Below are 23516 nucleotides of genomic sequence, written 5' to 3' on the forward strand. Positions count from 1 at the left end.
TCATGAAAAAACAGGAGGGTCAACAAGAAAAATCAATGAACACATTTATCTTTGCCAATTATTGAAACAAACCCAATGAAAACCACAAAAAAATTAGAACCAAATGTTGTGAAATGATAACAGTTTATCAGTCTGAACTGAATTGTTTTAAACTTTAACAATTAAATACCAATTTAAACGTATATATTTTTAATTATATAAGTTATATATTACATACTTATGTATTTATTATACAGTATATATTATTTATATTGTAGATTATATATATTATATGTATTTCAGTACTAATTCACTATTTCATTTGGTTTAAATCTGTGTTTGATTCACCAAATGATATGTTCTATTTCCTTTTTCATTGAAGGGAAAAATAATTTGCTTACCTCCCTCGTAGGTTTCTTTCTTTCTTTTTTTTTTTTTTGTACCACCCTCACTAATGGTTTATAGAACCTCTAGAGGGCAGCAGAGAATGCTGTTTGTAATTGAAATCTGAAAAAGCTGAAAGGACACAGATTCTCTCACCCGAGAGAGTTCATCGTGTCTCCCAACTGTCACTTCCTGTGTGCAACCTTGAATTCACTCCTTCTACTCTTTGTCAAGTTCAAAGGAATATAATAAAAATAATTATTTCTACTCATTATGACCATTCGTATAGCATGAAATCTATCCACACGTACCTTGTTCTGAAACGTCATCCGAATATTTCCTGCTAATTCTGCAGGAAGGTACAACATTTGCTAAAACAAGTAATTTATAATAGGAACAATAGTTTTGTACAATATTTTTATGAGCAAACTAAGTTGCTTGTAGTTCATGTTAAAAGTTATTAAATACAAATAGCGCACTATTTACTTATAAGGATAAAATTGGAAAAAAAATTATTTTACATTGATAAAAAATGCTTTTGTGATTCTTCCTTGCTACTTACGCCATATCAGAGAGGAGAAATATAGTGCAAATTAATAAAACAAAATTTAACAAAAAACAAAACACTGTACAGAGAATCAAGAGCCCAAGTCCAATTCTGGTAAGGAAATATTGTGGCCTTTACAAGTCACTTAACTTTACAGCTCAGTTACCTCATCTGAAAAAAAGGAGCTGGTTAAGGTGATATCCAAAGCAAATTATTGCTCCAAAATTCTATCATTTTGTTGGTAAGAATTCCAGGGTTTCTGTGTCAGAATCTTTCTAACCAAAGCGACTCCATCTTTACAGAGGGTGGGTAAAATGAGGCTGAGACCTGCTGGGCTGCATTCCCAGGACGTTGGGCATTCTTAGTCACAGAATGTCTACAGTGAAGGGAATAGGTTAATAATGTTTACCGAACAGACCCAGGACTTAACAGACCCAGGAAATGTCCAGGTGTCCCAATATCTTAGGAACAAATGTATTCTTTTTTTTTTTTTTTTTTTTTTTGAGACGGAGTCTTGCTCTGCCGCCCAGGCTGGAGTGCAGTGGCCGGATCTCAGCTCACTGCAAGCTCCGCCTCCCGGGTTCACGCCATTCTCCTGTCTCAGCCGCCCGAGTAGCTGGGACTACAGGCGCCCGCCTCGTCGCCCGGCTAGTTTTTTGTATTTTTTAGTAGAGACGGGGTTTCACCGTATTAGCCAGGATGGTCTCGATCTCCTGACCTCGTGATCCGCCCGTCTTGGCCTCCCAAAGTGCTGGGATTACAGGCTTGAGCCACCGCGCCCAGCCAAATGTATTCTTAATCTAAGAATATATTTTACTTTAAAGATAATAATGCAGATTCTTGTAGAACAGTAGTTAAGCAAATACTTAGCTGATAAAACACCACACAGTAAAGAAGCAGGCCGAAACCCACCAAAACCAAGATGGCAGTGAAAGCCACCTCTGGTCATCTTCACTGCTCATTATCTGCCAATTATAATAAATTAGCAGCTTAAAAGACGCTCCCATTAGCCCCATGGCAGTTTACAAATGCCATGGCATCATCAGAAGTTACTCTATCTTGTCTGAAATGGTGAGTAACTCTCAGTCCTTGGAATTTTCCACTCCTTTCCTGGAAAACTCATGACTATTCCACCCCTTGTTTAGCATTTAATCAAGAAATAACCATATGTTTACTCAGTCCAGCAGTCATGCCACTGCTGTGTAGTAGCCATTCTTTTACTCTTTACTTTCTTAATAAACTTGTTTTCAATGTACTCTGTGGACTCACCTCAGATTCTTTCTTGGACAGTATCCAAGAACTCTCTCTTATGGTCTGGTTCACTACCCTTTTCCAGTAATTCTTGGGCTAGGACTTTGGCCTGAACCTTTTGGGAATACAATCTAAAGTTTTGACAATCTAGTGGTGTTGAGTAGATCAACTGAAAGACTGGAAAGCTAACTTCCAAGAAATAAACAAATCTGAGGTAAACAGCTGGTGAGGACTTTTGAATCCAAGCTAAAATCAAAATGACTAAGGTCCTGATTAGTGTATGAGAGTATTAATGTATGTATTTCTACTAAAAGTGTGCCCTATAATATTTAATTACATTAGCTAAATTTAAGTGTTTAATAAATAAACAGTCACATTTTTGATGACCTGAAAACAAGGAGAGAATATATGTCTCTATTTCAATTATATGTCTTCACACAATTGCTGTAGTACAGTCTATCCCAAATAGGACTTAAATATAGGAGTCAGGTATGGTGGCTCACGTCTGTAAACCAGCACTTTAGGAGGCCAAAGCAGGTGAATCACTTGAGGTCGGGAGTTTGAGATCAGCCTAGCCAACATGGTGAAAACCTGTCTCTACTGAAAACACAAAATTAGCTGGGTGTTGTGGTGGGCACCTGTAATCCCAGATACTCGGGAGGCTGAGGCAGGAGAATCAATTGAGCCTGGGAGGTGGAGGTGCAGTGAGCCGAGATCACCACTGCACCCCAGCCTGGGTGTCAGAGCAAGAATCTGTCTCCAAAAAAAAATACAGATAGGAAGTGTCAGTGAGTATTACATATAGGTTGGGGTTTTTAAAATGTTATTGTTATGAAATATATTTCTCAATTATGTAAAGTAGTGACCACAGTTGCCTACTAAACAGTTTTAGATCATTAGGGGAAAAGAAGTCACATAAAAATAAAGTATTAACTTGAAAAAGACTTTTAAACTGTTGTAAATACTGCCCTTTTTGTGGTTTTCTGCATCACATGAATAAATTCCAATATAGTAATAATTTTTATCTACCCATGAGTATAATACCATGAGTTCTATATGAGGTATTTCTCAAATAACATTTACAGAAAAGAAAGCGTACTATTTTATAAGTTGTACTATTTTATAAGTTGCTAACATTAGCAACTTCACGATTTGAGATGATTAAGGATCTTACATTTTCACCTGACAATTCTTTTGCAGTCTTTTAATAAGAAGCAATTATAAAGCACTAAGAAGTACCTATTATCTTTTGACAAAGTTAAGGCTCTTTATAAAGATCTAGTTCATCAGTCAGTTACCACCCACATCATATTTCTTTTTTTCATTTTTCATTTGTATTCCTGTTAAAGGTTGTTCTTTCCCTGTCAACCCAACTTACTCTTTTTGCACTTGACAGTAATATTACCAAAGTATTAACTGAAAGAGAATTATGCAAAAGATGACTACCAAAAGGTTTGTACCCTTGAATACACATGAACAATTTTTACTTGATTCGTGCTCAGTGAAGTGTATTGGAACGTTCAGGACCCTTCAGACCTCAGGAAGAACAAATGTTCCTGTCACACTGACCATATGTCCTTTTGTGAATTTACCAAAAGTTCTTCCTGATTCATGAACGTTTGAAATTCAAAACTCATTGTATACAGCTTGTTGAATTTCTTGAAATGTAAAGCACTTTCAAAAAGAGTTCTTTTAAAGATAGTGTTAATACTATAATAAAAGTTTTAAATTTTGTTTTTTAAAAGTATATTTCTTTAAATATTGTGCTGTATTACAACTGACCATCAAACAACAAACATGAGAGTTCAGTGATGAACAGATCCCTGCGGCCCCTCAGGCTTACAACTACCAGCATGGCAATCAGGGAGCAATCCCACAGTCACTACAAGTTCAATGGTGATTTGAACATTTTGCCTGTTTAATCCTTGTAGCAGTTTACTAAGTATATACTCTCATTATCGACTCCATTTTACTCATGAGGAAACTGGAGCACATGAAGTTTGGGGAACTGCCCAAATGTTAAACAGTGAGTGGGTAAAGCCAGTATCCATACCCAGACAAATGGATTCCAGAACCCAAACTTCCAACCAGGATGCTTTGATGCATCTCACAATACAATAAGCAAGCGGCTGGCAAGTGGTGTACATCTGGTGGGAGTTTTAACACCAGGTGAGTGTGTGCCAGGTAACAAAGTTCTAGTCAGGCAAGCAGGCAAGGAGTGTGAAGAAGATATGGCAGGTGGTACTGGCCTTAAACTTTACGACTAACTCTGAAGAACAGGAGGTGGAAGGCTGGGGCACAAGCAGTGGGGGCTGAAGCAGGAAGGGCAAACATGTTCCACTAAAGATGGATCACAAGACAGCAATGATAAAGGCTAGACCAGGAGAATCCATATGCTGTGCAGGAGGAAAGTCATCTTGATACTTATTTGCCCCTCTATGTATAAAAGGTTTACATTCTTCTGCCTGAAACCCAGATTGGTTCTAGAGTTTTCAGATGTGGGGACTGAGGAACTCCAACAGCAAACCCTGATGAGCTGTACAAGTAGGGAAAGAATGTCCTTGACTGTATCCTTCCATTAAGGCATCTGCTAAGAGAGCAGGCTTGCTGGATGTGAAGGGAATCTTCCATGAAAGTAGACAGACTTAGTCTTCCTCACTCTGCCACCATGACTAGCATTTTAATCTTATTTGTATGGGCTTCTTACAAGGGAAATTTGGGGCAGGGAGGGGGCTCTTTCTAACATAAAAGACATTTTTCAGCTTTCCCAATCTAAGTTAGGTCCGTACTTCCACAGTATCTGAGTAGAAGACCATTGCTATTCTTCTCCCTTACAATTGTAATGATTTACTACTGTCTTCTTGTCAAATAGACTGTGGGAGAAATCAGATCAGAGACTGCACATCCCCTCATTAGCCCCAGCAGCCAGTTCCAGAGCCTTGTCACACAGTAGGGATTCAGAATTGTCAGGAGTCCTTCCTCCAAATACTGGAGAACAGCTGGTGAGGAAGAATGGCATTTGTACAATTTGTAAATTATCTGTGTTTTCCACTTGATGGTCTGTTTTTTACATTGGCTCTAGATTTATTTACTGGAATGGTCTTCCCATCACATATATGTACACACCCATGGCTGATATCATGTTGTAGTTTTTAACAAAGCATTGTTGAACATTTGAAGGGTAATATCAGAAGGGAATAGTTGCTCAGAATATAAAACACTCAAGATTAAAAACTCGTCTGCCTGTAATCCCAGCACTTTGGGAGGCCAAGGTGGGCAAATCACAAGGTCAAGAAATGGAGGCCATCCTGGCCAACATGGTGAAACCCCATCTCTACTAGAAATGCAAGAATTAGCTGGGCATGGTGGCTGGTGCCTGCAGTGCCAGCTACTTGAGAACTTGAGGCAGGAGAATCACTTGAACCCGGGAGGCAGAGGTTGTAGTAAGCTGAGATCGTGCCACTGCATTCCAGCCTGGGAACAGAGCACAGTCTCAAAAAAAAAAAAAAAAAAATTATTCTTCCTTCTCAAGTTTCTAAATTCCCCTGGCTATATTCAATCACACGGCATCCCAGTGCCATCCAAAGAACGCCTCAGTGAGGAATCTTTTCTATCTTCACTCTTCACCAAGTCCCAGTGCCTCTAAATCTCTCTTGGCCTACCTAGAGGTATCGTCAGTTTTCTTGCATTATTGATGTCTAGAACTTATCACAACTTATTATGAAGTTAAGGGAATAATTTTTAAATTGTTAGGAGTTATCATTACTATCACATAATAAAACATTGTTGATATATGTGAAGACATCCCAGCATTCAAGCGTAATGTATGCACTTTCTTCTAAATGGTGCCATAAAAAAGAACGTGATTTGCAGATATTTACCAAAAGCAACAACCACTCTAAGTGGAAAGAAAAAGTACTTTGCCCCTCTGGTTTTCACTTAGTAATTTAGGAATTACACATTATTTATATGGGATTGTATATGTTTATCCACATTTTAATGACTAGATTTAAATTGATTTTAAATTACTATGAATTTGTTATGTTAATCATTAAAACATCATTACATCATTAAAAAATCATTTAGAAAGTGTTGCTCCTTTTAAAACTAAAGCATGAATTAAGCTGAATAACAACAAAAAAGTATCAATATTTTACCATCACTAACACCACTGAATAATACTGTTTTCATGACCAAAAATTACCATTTTTTCCAAGCATAAGTTATTTATGCTGCCAAATTATACTAAAAACAAATATCAAATGTCACCAAAATATAAAATCTTCATCCATTATTCTGTATCAGATGGTGAGAGAAGAAAGAACCTGATTTACTCAGTGATTCATATGAATCTGATTTGAGCAGTAAAATTAATAATGACAGTATTGGATTATAGCCCATATAATTAAGAATACTTCCTGAACTCATAATTATGTAAGTAAATGGCTGAAATAATAAATACATGAGGGGAAAAGGTCAACTCTTCATTACAGAACGATTTCAATAAAAATAATGATGAACAGAGCAGTACTTGGGGTGAGGGAAGGAGAGAATTTGGAGAGCTGGAGTAATGGATCTAACATGGAGTGAAATTAATCAACAGGTACCTAGAATGAAACTATTGTATATCTTTGTGAGATTCCCTTTACCATAAAAAGTGGTTTGTGTACTTAAAATGATTCTCTGTTATACCAACCTTAATATAATAGAAAAGTTTTGGTTTTTTTTTCTCAATGTATTCTTAGGGAATAACCCCATGCTTATAGTTACAGTATTTTCCCTAGTTTATATATTTTTGTAAAAGATTACACAGTATTGAGTCTTTTTTCACTCAATATCATAGTTAAGCATTTTTCCACATCTTAAGAGTTTTCATAGAGTGAGTATATAAAGTTCACATAAAATTTCATCCTGTAGCTGGACCATGATTTTCTCAACCATTTTAGAATAGCCAGACATTGACACTCAGAAGCTGAGGATGGATTGGGTAGTGAGGCACAGCCCAGTTTTCTTGTGCATTTCAGTTGCCTACATGGTGCAGCCCTAATACACTGAAGCAAGACCTACCAGTTCATTCAGCACATATTAATTGAGCTCCCACAATGTGCTAGACTCTGGTCTAAGAGCATGGGTTAGACTGATGGTAAACAAAACTCCTTGCCCTTAGAGGGCTTACCTTCTAGCAGAGGGGGAAGAAAATATACCATAAATGTATTAGGTTGGGTCAAAAGTAATTGTGTTTTTGACATTAAAAGTAAGTTGCACCAACCTAATAATATAACAGTAAATTAAATGATAGAGGATGATATATTCTATGGGGAAAAATTTAAGCACAGAGGAAGGGAGATCAGGAGTGCAAGGATGCGGTGAGGCTACTTGCAATTTGGAAATTAGGAGTTGGGAATGGCCTCAATGAAGGGTGAAGGTGATGAGTGAGCAAACACTGGAATGCTGTGAGGTAGGTATTTGACAGAAAAGAAGCTCAGGGAGAGACTGCCAGTATTTGGGCTCACGACAGGTTCAAGTTGCTTGTGTTCCGGAAACCAAAAGGAGAGTGTACCAGGAGCAACCAAGCCTTTTAGTACCCATGAGTTTAATTATAAGAAAGAAAATATATGTCCCAGGGAAGCTGAGACAGTTCATAATTATCCCTCAATCCAATGTAATAGGGAGATATTTGAAATATCCTGTATGCATTGCTATTCTCACTCATGAAACGTTTTTATGCCTTTTGCAGTTGTCTGCTTCCTGCTTCCTGGTAATGGTTTTTGATGACTATGTATTATTTCATCATATAGCTTATCCACAATTTTTTCATAACTCTTCTTTTGTTGGGTATTTGGATTAATTCCAATTTTCAATTATTATAAGCAATGCTACAGTGATATCCTTGTTTATATAAATTATTTTTAAAGAATATAAAAATAATAACTGGCCAGATGTGATGACTCATGCCTGTAATCCTAGTAATTTGGAAGGCTGGGGCAGAGGGTCGCTTGAGCCCACAAGTTCAAGGCTGCAATGAGCTAGTGAGCTATGATCACACCACTGCACTCCAGCCTGGCTGACAGAAAGAGACTCTGTCTCTAAATAAAACCAAAAACTCTCTTTGCAGCTGACAAGTTGACAATACAGGAAAATGGACATACTCCTAAACTACTAATTTGTCTTTAACTGTGTGAAGAGTAATTTGGAAATACATAAAAAACAGGTTAAACATTATCAAGAAATCCTTGAAATTTGTTCTCTGAAAATAATATGAAATGGGCAAAACATTTTGTGATTTAGAATATTCATTGAAGTATGATTTGTAATGATTAAAAATGAAAACAAATTTAACTTATAAAAACTATTAAATTAATGATATATCTATATGTTGAATAATAGGGAAAAAACTCATAGGTAGTACATTGTATATACAATATTATAAACATTGTATATTATGATTTTTATGGCATATTTGTATTTTTTGGTGTCTGGTGGTGGGATGTTTGTTTTCATAAGCACTATGAAACACACTTTTAATAGAGATATAAGTATTCTGTTAATATACACAGTATTTTTTTATTCCTTTATTTCCATTTCTTTTGTAATGTTTCTTGTGGTTGAGCATTTACTAATGAAACGGTGTCCTGAGTGGATTTTTCTTCTTTGTCTTGTAGACTTTTTGACCACCTCTGACCAAATAGATTCATCTATTCTTTGTATTAGAGGTATTTGTGCATGTAATGCTTTGTCCCCAGTATGCCCAGATCACCAAGCTTGATTTTTTTTCTACATTTGTCTATATCATACCTATAAGACCATGCATCATGCAACTGTGTGTCTTTCCCTTCTCTAAATCATGTTAATAATGAGTGCTTACAGACACTTTAAAAGAATCATTCATGGGACAACAATCATGCAATTTCCAGTGTAGTGGCAGCTACTTGTTTTTCTTCCTTCTTCTTTCTCTCTCTTTGTATCTCTCTCTTTCTCTTGTTTTTTCTTTTTTTTATCGTTGTTGCTATCTTTCCCTTGTTTGCTATATATTTTCATATCTCCATGTTATTTTAATACAAATTTTGTGGCTTAAAATAGCATATTCATCTGAGTGCTGCTTCTGTTCCATATAGCCTTGGCTAGAGTCACTCATTCAGCTATATTTAGCTGGCAACTGTCCAAGGAGACTTTAGCCATTTGTTACGTATCTCAATACTCCTCCATAGGACCTTTTTAACTGTATGTGACCTAAACATGGCAGCTGGGACAAGTTTCAAAGGGACAAGTCCCTAAAGGCAAGCTCTTAATGATCCTCTATGTTACATTTGACCCATTTGGTCAAAATGAATCACAATGCCAAGCCCAATGTAGAAGAAGATTACCAAAGGGTATGAATACTGAGAGGTATGGGTGTCATCAATGTAACAGTCTACAAAGTAATATTTTTTACTAATGGATCCCAGAATGTGCCCAACTCCCAATCTTGGGATGTATGTGTCTCTTCATGTTTTTGTGTGATAATTCCTGCTAGAGAGATGTTATATACATACATACATACATGGTACACACACACACATACACACACATGCACACCCATACCCACATGCACACATTCTCTGAGAGTAAAATTGCTGGGTCCTAATTATGTTTATATTTGATTTGCCTTAAGTACTGTCACAGTGATCTCCAGAATTGCTGTACCTGTGGACATTACCATCACCAGTGCATGAGAATTCTCATATTCCTATATTCCTTGCCCACATTTGGCACTGTACTGCCTATTTTCCTTTCTGGTCCTAACCACAATCTGACCACCTCATTCAGGAAACTGCAGTAGCTCTTTCTAAATTTGTGGTAGGGTGAAGATCTTGGATAAGAATTCAAAATCCCCATCTATTCATATTTAGAATACTCTTTCCCCAGTAACTATGACATTTACTGCAATTATCTTTTCACACCACAACAAAACAAACAACCTAAGAAGCTGGTCAATATCTGTATTAGATAGATTGGCCAATACCTACTTGAAAGTCATGCAATACACCCTCCATCATGTTACAGGGGCTAAAATTTAAGTGTGACTGTTCATTCACCCTGTTGACTCTTTTGATGTCACAGTTTCTGTAGGAGGTTTGCTATCTTCTGAATCCAGTCAAAATTACACAGATACCTAGTCATCTTTCAGCTGCAGCTTCTTCCTACTTGCCCATAATTTCTTGTTCTCTAGGACATCTCAAATTCCATCTGCCCTTCAATGCCTACTGAGCTCTTATAGCAAAAAATCAATGCTCACAAATTAGTTTGGAGAAATCTTTATCACAAGATAATGGTGGATTTCTGAATTTTTATGTGCTGCTGTTGGTTGTATAAATCGGTACAGTTATGTCAGGGAGCAAGTTGACAACATGTAGTCAAGGTAAAGATGCATATACCAAAAAATTTTATCAATTTCACTTCCAGGTACATACCAAAAGGAAATGTATACAGAATTTCATTGCAGTATCTTTGTTATAAGTGGAAATTTGGAGCTATGTAAATATGCATTCATAGGGGAAAATAAATCAATCAACCATAATATATGTATGGATGTAATTTTACGCAATAGTTTAATAAATCAGATCTTTACTTGTTAACATGAACATACTTTAAACAGGTAAAATTGAAAAGTATGTTTCAGGCTAATGTACATAGCATGATTTCATACACATAAAATAGGATGGAAATATGCCAAAATATAATGTTGGTTAAATCTGAATAGTGCTAACTATGTCCAAAAATTTCACAGGTTTTTCTGGTAATTCTTTACCACTTAAACTACATACTTCCTTCCTTTATCCATGATTTGCCTGCCTTTGAGTAGGTTTTGCTAGGGATATTTAACTGCAGATACAACTTTTCCAAACTTAAATTTATTTTTTCCTTGGCATTCAATCTCCATGGATATGACATCAACACGATTTTCAGGTATTTCCTTCCACAAACACATCTCCATTCTAGGATTATTGTCTACTCCTTTCATTTATATTTAGGTCTATAAGTGAAACCATAAATCTTTTATTATAACATATAACTTCAGTGGAGAGATTAAATTTTTGCTTTATATACCACACCTCAGTTGATGTTATCATGTTATTTCCCAAACCTTCTGGCACAGATTTTCTATATAAGATGCGTTTCCTGCTACTATAGTAGTTACCAGAGGCTCATGAAACTTCAGATTCCATCTGCAATAAGGGGAGCTTAACCATAACTCAGCCTTCAAGAATCAAATTTTTTCAACAACATAAGATTCCAGGTGTATTAGTCCATTTTCACACTGCTGATAAAGACATAGCCAAGACTGGGAAGAAAAAAAAGATTTAATTGGACTTACAGTTTCACGTGGCTGCAGAGGGCTCAGAATCATGGCAGGAGGCAAAAGACACTTCTTACATGCTGTCGGCAAGAGAAAAAATGAGGGAGATGCAAAAGCAAAAAGCCCTGATAAAACCATCACAAATTTGTGAGACTTATTCACTACCACGAGAACAGTATGGGGAAGAAGGCCCCCATGATTCAAATTATCTCCCACTGGACCCCTCCCACAACACATGGGAATTATTGGAGTACAATTCAAGATGAGATTTGAGTGGGGACACAGAGTCAAATCATATTACCAGGTATCATTGTGAAGGACTGACCATCTACCTCCCAACCAATTGAATGTACAATGGGAAAATTCCTTGTTCATTTGCAGCACTCTGGCCAGAAAATAGTAATGTTACATGAGGGTTCTTACCAGAGAATTATTGACATTGGCTTAGTCTGTACATAATATTCCTACAAATGTACTCCTGTAGCCTCAATCTTTATCATCTTGAGCCACTGCTTCCCCACTTTTAAATACACTTTTTTTTTTTTTTTTTTATGGAGTCTCACTCTATTGCCCAGGCTGGAAGGCAGCGGTGCAATCTTAGCTCACAGCAACCTCCACCTCACAGGTTCAAGCAATTCTCCTGCTTCAGCCTACCAAGTAGCTGGGATTACAGGCGCCTGCCACTACACCCGACTAATTTTTTCTATTTTTAGTAGAGATGGGGTTTCACAATGTTGGTGAGGCTGGTCTAGAACTCCTGACCTCAGGTGATCCACCCACCTTGGCCTCCCAAACTGCTGGGATTACAGGCATGAGCCACTGCGCCCGGCCTAAATACACTTTTAAAAGCAGTTTTAGGTTTATACACACACACACACACACACACACACAAACTGAGTGAAAAATACAGAGCTCCCATATACCCCCTCAACCCACCACCCCCAGTTTCCCCTATTATTAACATCTTGTATGATTGTGGTAGTTTTGTTTCAATCGATGAGCCAATATTAATGCCTTATTACTAACTGAAGTCCATAGTTTACGTTGGGATTCACTCTTTGTGTTGTACATTCTGTGGATTTTGACAAATGCATAATGACATATATCTAACATTACAGTATCATACAGACTAGTTTCACTGCCCTAAAAATCCCGTGTGCTCCATCTATTCACTTTTCCCTCCTTCCCTCAAGCTCCTGTCAATCACTGGTATTTCAAAAATTCTTCATGGTTTCCATAGTTTTATCTTCCCCGGCATGTTGTATCAGTGGGATCCTATGGTATGTAGCCTTTTCAGATTGGTATCTTTCACTTAGCAATATGCCTTTAATGTTCTTTCATGTCTTTTCATGGATTGATAGCTCATTTATTTTTATGCTGCTGCCCTATTATTGCAATCAAGATCTTATCAAATCCTTCCTGACTAAGGATATGTGCTCTTTCCCAGGATGTTTGGGAAGTGGATGCTCCATTAGTGTAGAAATATCTATTGTCTCTTATATCTCTACATTATCTTTTCAGGCAGCTTCCAGTAATGCCAGCTCCCCTAGGTGCTTTATGGATATTCTGTGAGTGAATCACTGGTGATAAATGAATATACAGAAGTATGAACATGATCAACATAACTTGAGGAAAGAAAATCCCAAATTATGATTCCAACTTGCTCTTCTTTTAGGCAGGTCATCAAGGGATACTGATTGATATACTTTTTCAAATAACTCAAACAGAGTTGTTGGGTTAACATCAGAGTTTGCCTTCAGGTCACTTCTCCACTTCCAGGGAAAAGCAAATCCAGGGGTTGTCTCAGCATGGATCCTGACCCATACCCCACCTTGAGAGAACTAAGAGTCTTAATTATCTTGCTCTGAGTCTCTCTGTCAGGAAAAGAATAATAGCATCCTTTCCCATTTGTCATTGACGTGCTCTCTTCCCATCTCTCACAGTTTCTCCCTTTCCATTTTCACCTGTCTCATCTCAGACTTGTCCTCTTCAGGTGAGATTTTTCTCATTCAGTCATTCTACCACCTACAGACAAGTAGCAGAAACAGCCTTCCTTGAACATCCCCTTTTGTCCATTTTCAAGAAGAAGCGCTGCTAGAAAGGTAAGGATTATAGGACTATCCCTACCAGAGGCAGTGGGTCAGCATTTCCAGTCAGCCCTCCATTAGTCACATGATGTGGAGTCCTCACTCGGTCTGTCTGTTCCCTTAGGAATATTTATACTTTCTGAAGAATCGGCATAAATTTGCATGGTCATTCTTCCCAGGATGCAGGGCACACAAGTGTAATCCCAGATCTGGTACAACTCGATGCAGTAAAATAAGAAAAATGTTTTTGAGGTGAGAAAGTCAGAGAATATCCTTGAACCTTCATCCTCATCCCCATATCCCAGAAACCATTTCAAAGGTGTTCCTCCTCCGCTATCCCTCATATTCAGATAAGGTATTTACGTAGGAGTCAGCTCAGCTCTTCATGTCTCTAGCACATCCTTCCCACATTTTAGTAAGGTGTTTTGATTCCAGTTTGAGGGTGGTAGGGGATATAATAAGATACAATGTTAAGCTTCTTACCTCATGTAGGTACATACTAATAGCAGTGGCATGTCACCTTGTAAATAAAATGTAGTTGGTAGAAACCAACTGATCAACAATCTGTTTTTCCAAACCTTTAAGGAGGCTTAAATTTTAATAATCTCCATTCTCAGCTACTTAGCTCTTCCATGACATCAACCCCATTTTATCTCTTTCAAGCAAAATACAGTTGCCCCTTGAACAACGTGGGTTTGAACTCCACTGGTCCACTTATACATGGATTTTCTTCCACCTCTGCCACCCCTGAGATGACAAGACCAACCCTTGTCCTGTCTCCTCCTCCTCAGCCTACTCAACATGAAGAAGACAGGATGGAGAGCTTCATAATGATCCACTTCCACTTAATGAATAGTAAATGTGTTTTCTCTTCTTCATGATTTTCTTAATAACATTTTCTTTTTTCTAGTTCACTTTATTTTAAGAATACAGTGTATAGGCTGGGTGCAGTGGCTCACGCCTATAATCCCAGCACTTTGGGAGGCCGAGGCTGGAGGATCACCAGGTCAGGAGATTGAGACCATCCTGGCTAACACGGTGAAATCCCGTCTGTACTAAATTAGCCGGATGTTGTGGCGGGCGCCTGTAATCCCAACTACTCGGAAGGCCGAGGCAGGAGAATGGAGTGAACTTGGGAAGCGGAGCTTGCAGTGAGCCAAGATCCCACCACTGCACTCCAGCCTGGGTGACAGAGCGAGACACTGTCTCAAAAAAAAAAAAAAAAAAAAAGAATACAGTGTATAATACATATAGCAAATGAAATATGTATTAATTGGCTGTTGGTGTTATTGGTAAGGCTTCTGGTCAACAGGAGGCTATTAGTAGTTAACTTTTGGATGAGTCCATAATGATATGTGGACTTTTCACTGCACAGGGACTTGGTGCTCCCAACCCTTGTATTGTTCAAGGTCAACTGCATATGTATTTGTCGTTTTCTTACCACAGGAATATTGGAAGATAAATTAGTGAGCCCTACGTGATATTTAATACTTCTTAAAACACAGACTTCCTCAAGTTCAAAAAATAGGAGCATTTTCTCAATTGTATTCTGCTACTTGACCCATTTTATGTTAGACACAACAAAATTTGTGGAGTCCTTCTATGAATCACTCAAAATACAAATTGTTTCAATATTTTTCAATATATTGAAAAAAAGGGGAAAGAATAGTCTCTTCTAGCTTAATTTATTAAGAGGTCTCCAACCTCTTGGCTTCCCTGGGCATCACTATGTTCAAGAAAATAGAATTTCCTTGGGCCACACATAAAATACACTAACACTAATAATAGCTGATGAGCTGGAAAAAAAAGATCCATGCATAATTTTCATGATATCCACCACTACAGATAAAGCAAAAAAGTTATTGCATTCAAAAAGTTGCACATGGCTATAATTGAAATCAATATTTGGATAAGTAGGCTGGGTCTGGAGGTTCATGCCTATAACCCCAATATGTTGGGAGGCTGAGATGGGTGAATCACGTGAGGTCAGGAGTTCAAGAACAGCCTAGCCAACATGGTGAAACCCCATCTCTACTAAAAATACAAAAATTAACCAGGTATGGTGGCAGGTACCTGTAATCCCAGCTACTTGGGAGGCTGAGGTAGGAGAATCGCTTGAACCCTGGAGGCAGAGGTTGCAGCGTAGGTTGCAGTGGCTGAGATCACACCACTACACTCTAGCCCGGGTGAAAGAGCAAGACTCCATCTCAAGAAAAAAAAAAAAAACGGATAAGTAGGAGAATTGCAATAAAGTCAGAAGCTGCATGCCACATCGGTGGGAGAATTTCTCCAGAGTATTTACCCAAGATTGGGATTTCTGAGTTATGAGATATTCATATTCCTAATGTTAGTACCATCAAATTGCACTGGCCTCATTCTCACGGAACTAGTGCTTGCTTATCTTTAAGCTGGAAAACAATATCAAGACTTTCAGGAGTTATTCTCTTACATCTGGAAGAAATTGCAATACCACCGAGAATAAATTACGGGATGGATTCTTTGACTTGATTATTATTTCTTAAATATGTTTGAGAATTCGTCTAAAAGTCACCTTTAATTGAATATTCTGAGAGACTGAAAGTAGATCTATTACCCAAGGGGGAGAGAGAACACTGAAACTCCTGAATTTCCTCTCTGGACTAAATATGTAAATAGAAGTACTTGGGAAAAAAATGAGAAAATGCCGTGTACTTTCAAGATAGTATACATATAACTTTAGTTTCAATTAGATTGATGTTAAGTACCACCTGTATGGGAAACATAGATTTCTGTCCCTCCAAAAGTCACTTACAATAGAACACTTCACATAAAATGGAAAAAAAAAAAAAAGTATGTTGAATCTTAATGAAAATAAAAATTCTTTAAAACTTTATAAAGTATAAATTATACATATCATTTCTTGAATAAAGAAATATTTTGTTTCCTCATGTATAGTTTATTGGGTCTAGTTTGCATATTTAGTCATAAAGAATGTCTTTTTTTTCACTACACCAATATTCTTTCATTGAAAAACATTTATGAGATGTCTTTTACATAATCTTTACTGTTCTAGGTGCAGGGAACACAAAGGTGAAAAAGATAGTTCCTATTTCTTTATTTCATATATATATATATATACACACACACACACACATATGCAAAGACAAATAGAAATATTTATGAAGAGATATATATATTTAATGGCTTTTATTGAACTCTCGAAACTATAGCAAAGTGACATACAATGAATTAGTCATGATAAATCTGAAGGTATCATGAAGAGAAAAGCAAATTATTTTATTCTAAATGACCATTAACACTCCTCTCTCCTATTTTTATTTCCCAGATGATTCTGAGGTGGAGGAGTCCACTGGGTCATTTCAGGTATCTTCAGCAAAAAGAAAATGCATATCCAGTAGAAATTGGTGAATAGATATTCAATAATTTCTATGATTGTGATCAGACTGGCCCCACAAAATAGACCCAACTGACCACCAAGATCTGCTGTAATAAAACCAGTAAAGATTGAATGTCATTATTTTTCATAAAAAAACAAATATTATCAGAAGTTAAATTAGTTGAAGCAAAATATCATCATAACTGAGGTGAAGATTGGTTAATTTTATTTTAACATTTGATATGAATAAGGTAATAGAAATTGGTAATATCGAAGCAATATTCATACAAATCATCATAAAAAGCAGAGAAGAAAAGCAAACATAAAATCTGATTCCAAACATATAACTCTAAGACTTTGGAGGATATAAAATCTAGGTAAATTCATTACAGATTCTAGATAATTACAAACTCATTTTTAGGTGCTAAATGAAGAGCGGAAAAGTGCCATCCAGATGGCACTACTGGATGTTGATGTTTTCCAGAAAATTATATTCCAAGCTAGTTGTGACATCAAGTGTCAAAACTGTATTTCTTTTTATGCATTCATAATATTGGCTTTAAACAAAATATATTACCACAGCATTGCCTTTTTTGATATTTTTAAATTGATACTTATATTTACTGTTTGTACTTTTTTATTGTGGTGAAATATATATAACATTAAAACTACCATGCTAACCACAGTATACAGTACTGTGGCATTAAGTACGTTCACATTGTTATGCAGCCATTCCATTATCTTTATCTATTTCCAGGATGTTTTCATCTTCCCTAACTGAAACTCTGTATGCATTAAACTTTAACTCCTCATTGCTCCTCTTCTCGGCCCATGACAACCACTCTTTTCCTTTTCTGTCTCTGAATCTGACTACTCCAGCACCGCTTTCATAAATAGATTACATTATTAACGATTATCTCATTGCCCTAAGCCATTCTTAGGACCATTCTGTTTTTGTAAAGTGCGATAATGAAGTATAGGCTTCTCCAAGAGCTTTGGCGAATTGACACATTTCCTCCATATTCAGGGTCTCAGCTGCAATGTCTGACTGCTGTCACTTTTGCCTGAGTCTAAGCCCTTCTTCTGTCTCCGACACGGCTTCCTCTAAGATGCAGTGAGATCTAGGAGATCAGCCACTATGTTTATTAGGGACTGTGTGGAGAAGGCAAGTGAGCAGGCAGTGATTGTAAAGAAAATGCCTAATTTTGCTTTCTCAGGTTCTTCTTTTTAAGCCACTCTGGGATAGAGCCCTATGTGGAGGTACGCGGTGGCTGACATTTACCTAGGTGTAGGATAGATGAAACATTCTACAAGAGTCACTTGATGAGGGATCTAACGGTAAAGTTTGATGTGAGTGTGAGTGGAGATGAAACACCACCAGCCTTTTCTTTATAAAAGTCCATGTGAGGTTGTACAGTGTTTTCTAGGGAGCGGAAATATGACAGATTTAAATAGCAGCTGAATGACAAGTTTAATTGAATTCTTGTCCTCCATTGATAAGTTAAACCTTAAATATGAAGGAAAAAAACTGATAAAAAATTTTTAAAAATAAGGAGCAATTAGGCCAGGCGTGGTGGCTCACGCTTGTAATCCCAGCACTTTGGGAAGCCAAGGTGGGTGGATCACGAGGTGGGCAGATCACGAGGTCAGGAGATCAAGACCATCCTGGCTAACATGGTGACACCCCGTCTCCACTAAAAATACAAAAAATTAGCTGGTCATGGTGGCAGGCGCCTGTAACCCCAGCTACTCGGGAGGCTGAGGCAGGAGAATGGCGTGAACCCGGGAGGCGGAGCTTGCAGTGAGCCGAGATGGCACCACTACACTCCAGCCTGGGCGACAGAGCGAGACTCCGTATCAATAAATAATAATAATAATGGTAAGGAGCAATTAAATAACACTTACCAAGTAACTCAGGCACACTCACTGCCTTTTGCTGCTGGGTTATCTTATAGTTTAGGTCACTATAGTTAATTTCAATTTTTACAAGATTCTCTCTAGGGATAAAAAATAGAGTTAATATAGCTTAAGATTGTCAGCATTACTTTTAATTCCCATCTAATAAAAGTAATATTCATTTTTGTTTTATATGTTATTTAATGTTAAACTGGACACAGGATTGTTTTTATATTAATCACCATTAGCAGGATGTAGAAGGCATTTTGTCATGTTGGTTTTTAAGAAAAAATAATTTTCCCCAATAATTTTTCTGTACCTTATTCCTGAGAAACTAGAAAAAGACATTAAATGTAAATATCTACTGAATAAAGTATTTACAAACATTTCAATGTGTGTTTGATTTTCTTTCAAATCTTGGTTCTGTCTTTTATTACTTGCATGACCTTCAAGAAATCACATTGTATTTTTTGAGTCATGGTTTCCTCATGAGTAGTCAGGATTTTAGAGTTGCGCTCACAGAGTTGTAGTGAGGTGAAATTAAATTATGTATATGCAAAATTGACACAGAGCCTGACGTATATTGAGTGTTCGATGAATACTAATTATTAACTATATGTCATTAGTATACTTAGGCAAAGACTCTGTTTTCTTAATGCCTGTTTGAAATCTTTATACGGGACCAGAGTGGCTAAACATCTTTTAAAATGATACTTATAGCTCGTTACATGGTCTTGGAAGCCCTCACTTTCTCTATCTCCAGCCCAGACCCCTATCTTGAACTTCAATAATATATTCAGCTCACTCTTGTATTTCTACTTGGATGTCCAATAGATGTTCCAACTTTAGCATGTTCCAAGTCAAATCCTTCACATTTCCCTTATTTATAGTGTAAATTTTCACACTCCATAGCCAGTTCATCAGGAAATCCCATTTTTTGTGTTACCTTCAAAATATATCTGGACTCCTACGACCTCTCACACCATTCAAAGCTACCACCTTTGTCCAAGCCTTCATGACCTCTCACCTGGATTTTTGCAATAGCTTGCTAACTGGTCTTTCTGTTTCCAACTTTAATGCACCCCCACTTCAACAGGAAGGAAAGTCCTTCCTGACAATAATCCACAGACCTGAGAACAACCCTCCCTGACCCTGGCTTCCCCAGACTGCTTTTCTGCTGCCACTCCCTCACACTGCTTTATGCCATCTGACAAGACTATATACAGTGATCACCTATTTCCATCCCAGTGGACAGAAGCGCAGCAAGGCAGGATTTTTGTCTTTTGTACACTGAGGTATCCCTAATGCCTAGACTACTCCTGAATCTTAACAAATAATAGGTTGTTCCTTACCTATATGTAAAATGGACAAATAAGGAAGCAAATTAAAGATGAAAATCAATAAATGAATGGATCAATATTACCCTCTCAGTGTTATAAGCTGAATCTGAAACCAAGCACCTTCTGATTTTAAAATGGCAATAATAATAATAGTATCCATTAAGAATGGATATTATTAGCATAGTTTCCTAAATTATGTGGTGATCTTTAACACACCTAAGGAACACGGCTGTAAATCACTCTCCTTAATGTTTACAATTTTTGAAATCAATATTTACAAATATACTTAATTCAAAATATATCATTAATATGTTTACTTAATTTCCATTGGTTTAGCCCTGAGTAACAGGAGAATGTACTATGTTTAAGTAGATAATCAGGGACTGCAGTAATATTTACAAATGATAAACCAGTTCCCAAAGTAATGGAAATAATAAAGTTGTCTTGGAAGTCCAGAAATTTTAGTAATATTCCAATCTCTTTGGCCTCCATTGTGCTCCTAATTTGCATGTGCACTGATAATGTTGTTTAATTTCCAAAGCACAACATTCATAATCATTTCCAAGCATTATCCACCTGCGATTTTGAGAGAAGATAAATTATTCCCCTGCAAAAATATTGTGATATTTGCTCAACTTCTCTCAGGCAGTTGTTTTGTCCAATCATTTGTGTCTCACTGAACCTGGGCCTCATGGCAATAGTGAAATTGTTCAGGATTTAGCAGGATTTAAGACCAAAAATATTTATTTGTGTCAGGAGAGGCACAATTATAAAATAAAAACTAAATTTTTTGTTCTATCACAAGATAGTTTTTAAAGAGCTTCCAGATGCTTGAGCAGGAGTGCTGCATTAGAGGAATTAATTAATTTGGCATAAAGGAAATAATTTTGTACAATTTTTATTTCAAAATTTGTTAAGTTAAAAAAGAACAATTTTAAAAATTCACTTGTTTTACTGATGAGGTTGGCCTAACTTCAGACACAATTTACCCTTATTTTCAAGGGTAAACTCCACACTGCCTGCTACGGTCAAGCTAAGCCTCTCAACACGTTGAGGTCCAGCAGCAGCCTCATGAGGCCCTGGATTGACCATGAAGTAGCATTTATTTCTGTCCCAGGAAGACACACATGCAACTTCATGATTAAGTTAGGGGCTGCTTCTTTTAAAATGACTGCTGTTAACATTTCACATTTGCCGTCCTGACAAACTGCATTTCTGTTTTCTGATTTACCTTTCTCTGATTTCCAGTACCTTTGCACAAACCAGTTATTTAATTATATGTGTGACTTCTAACTGTCTCTGTGTAGGAGCTGAACAATCCCTGAATCCAGCCACCTTTGTTCAGCTGCTCACCTTAGTCTTTCTGGTAATGGCCTCCACTATTTAAAACCATGTAAGGTCCCTACATGTACATTATGTGATAAAATTAATTGGAGAACTATTCGTAATTATATGGACAGGAAACAGAAAAATATTGGGTAGAAGAGGGCATTTCCCTAGCAAAGGCCCACCCTCAGGCCTGGATATCATAGCTCTAAATGAGAACAGGCATTTCTGGTTTTGCACCCAAAAAGTTGCCTTTTGGCCTACTACACCCCTTATCCTGCCTCCATATGAAACCCAAACCCCAAGCTCCGGAAGATACCAGCAGACCAGAAGATCAGCAAACCAGTGATGGCAAAATGATGCGGCAGAGAAAGAGAGAAGAGGAGGCACATCTGAACACCAAGGGGAGTTCAGCCGGGGGTGTTCAGAGAAGAGTCTAACCATAGGCTGCCCGCTTCCACGCGAAGATCGCAATCCCACTCCATCACTCCTTCTGGCTCCCGATCCATGTCAATGAGAGCCACCTCCACCACACAATAAAATCTCGCACTCATCCCTCGAGCCCGTGTGTAATCCGATTCTTCTGGGTCACTGGGCAAGAGCTTGGGATACAGAAGCTGTCACACTGGCCCTCTGCCCTTGCGATAAGGCAGAGGGTCCATTGAGCTGACTAACCCTCCAGCCATCTGTAGACAGCAAAGCTGAAAGAGCTTTGCAACCCTAGGGTTGCAGACACCCACCCCTAGACACTGCCATGGGGCAGGAGCCCAAAGCGCTCCCCCGGCCTCTGCACCTGCCCCTCTGCATGCTCTCCATAGGAGTTTGAGCTGCCGGGACAGCGAACAGGCAAGCCACACCCCTTTTGCACATTCTGCAAGGGGAAATCAGAGAACTCTCCCGTTTCAAGAATAACCTGAGTTTTGCGAGAAAAAAAAGAAAAAAACAGCATTCCCTAAGATCCTCTTGTTCCATACATGGCTTTCTTTTCTGATTCACCAGTATGTCTCCAAAATCATGCCTACTTTCTCTGCTTATTAAATAATTATGAGGCCGGGCGCGGTGGCTCAAGCCTGTAATCCCAGCACTTTGGGAGGCCGAGACGGGCGGATCACGAGGTCAGGAGATCGAGACCATCCTGGCTAACACGGTGAAACCCCGTCTCTACTAAAATATACAAAAAAAAAAAAAATTAGCCGGGCGAGATGGCGGGCGCCTGTAGTCCCAGCTACTCGGGAGGCTGAGGCGAGAGAATGGCGTAAACCCGGGAGGCGGAGCTTGCAGTGAGCTGAGATCCGGCCACTGCACTCCAGCCTGGGCGACAGAGCGAGACTCCGTCTCAAAAAAATAAATAAATAAATAAATAAATAAATAATTATGAAACTCAGGAGCTTTCTATCAACCAAAAGACACAGGAAATGCTCTTCTAAGTCATATTTAAATATATCAGGAACAATATTAAAAGCAAATCAGTTTCCCACATTAAAACAAAATATATAAATAGATGTCTGTGCTGGAGTTGGAAGTGTAAACAAATATAATTGTACATTTTACAGCTGTTTATCATTTTATCTGCTGTTTGGAATCACTCCATTAGCCCTGTTTTGATGAAAATACTTTTTCTTTCTGATCTGTAAAGACCCCTTTATTATCTCGGTGTTTACATGGGAATATCTTTTTTATTTTATTAAAGTAAGCACAAGGCTAACATTGGAATCAAAGCATGCTTTCCAAATTATGTACGCATCTGTGAAAATGTACATCAACCTTAAGTTAGTTAACATATTTTTATTTTAATAGATATAACTACAAACACCAGTATACTATATATATTACTGCTTCATGCCATAGTACTAAAAATACAAAGAAACACAGAGAAATGCTAAAGTTGTTTCCCTGTTAAAAAACAAAGAGTTATTTATAAAGCTTGATTTGTAATTTTTAAGAGGCAGTATGGTATAGCAGAAAGAGGACTAATTTAATTCTCAGTTAATCA

At 37.6% G+C, this 23516-nt stretch overlaps 1 protein-coding gene across 1 annotated transcript in view; it reads right to left on the bottom strand.

Annotated features, from left to right (window-relative positions):
- Window positions 1-16786: 16786 nt before the first annotated feature.
- Window positions 16787-23516, bottom strand: part of ASIC5 (acid sensing ion channel subunit family member 5) — a 34772-nt gene continuing 28042 nt past the window's right edge. Inside the window, exons 9-10 of the mRNA XM_033215575.1 lie at window positions 18867-18958; window positions 16787-17068 (exon numbers count right to left, since the gene is read on the bottom strand). Of these exons, the coding sequence (XP_033071466.1) occupies window positions 16878-17068; window positions 18867-18958 (283 nt within the window). The 3' untranslated portion in view covers window positions 16787-16877. The remainder of the gene's footprint in view (window positions 17069-18866; window positions 18959-23516) is intronic.

This window comes from Trachypithecus francoisi, unplaced genomic scaffold, assembly GCF_009764315.1.
Source record: "Trachypithecus francoisi isolate TF-2019V2 unplaced genomic scaffold, Tfra_2.0 Lachesis_group1, whole genome shotgun sequence".
Classification (NCBI taxonomy): Eukaryota; Metazoa; Chordata; class Mammalia; order Primates; family Cercopithecidae; genus Trachypithecus; species Trachypithecus francoisi.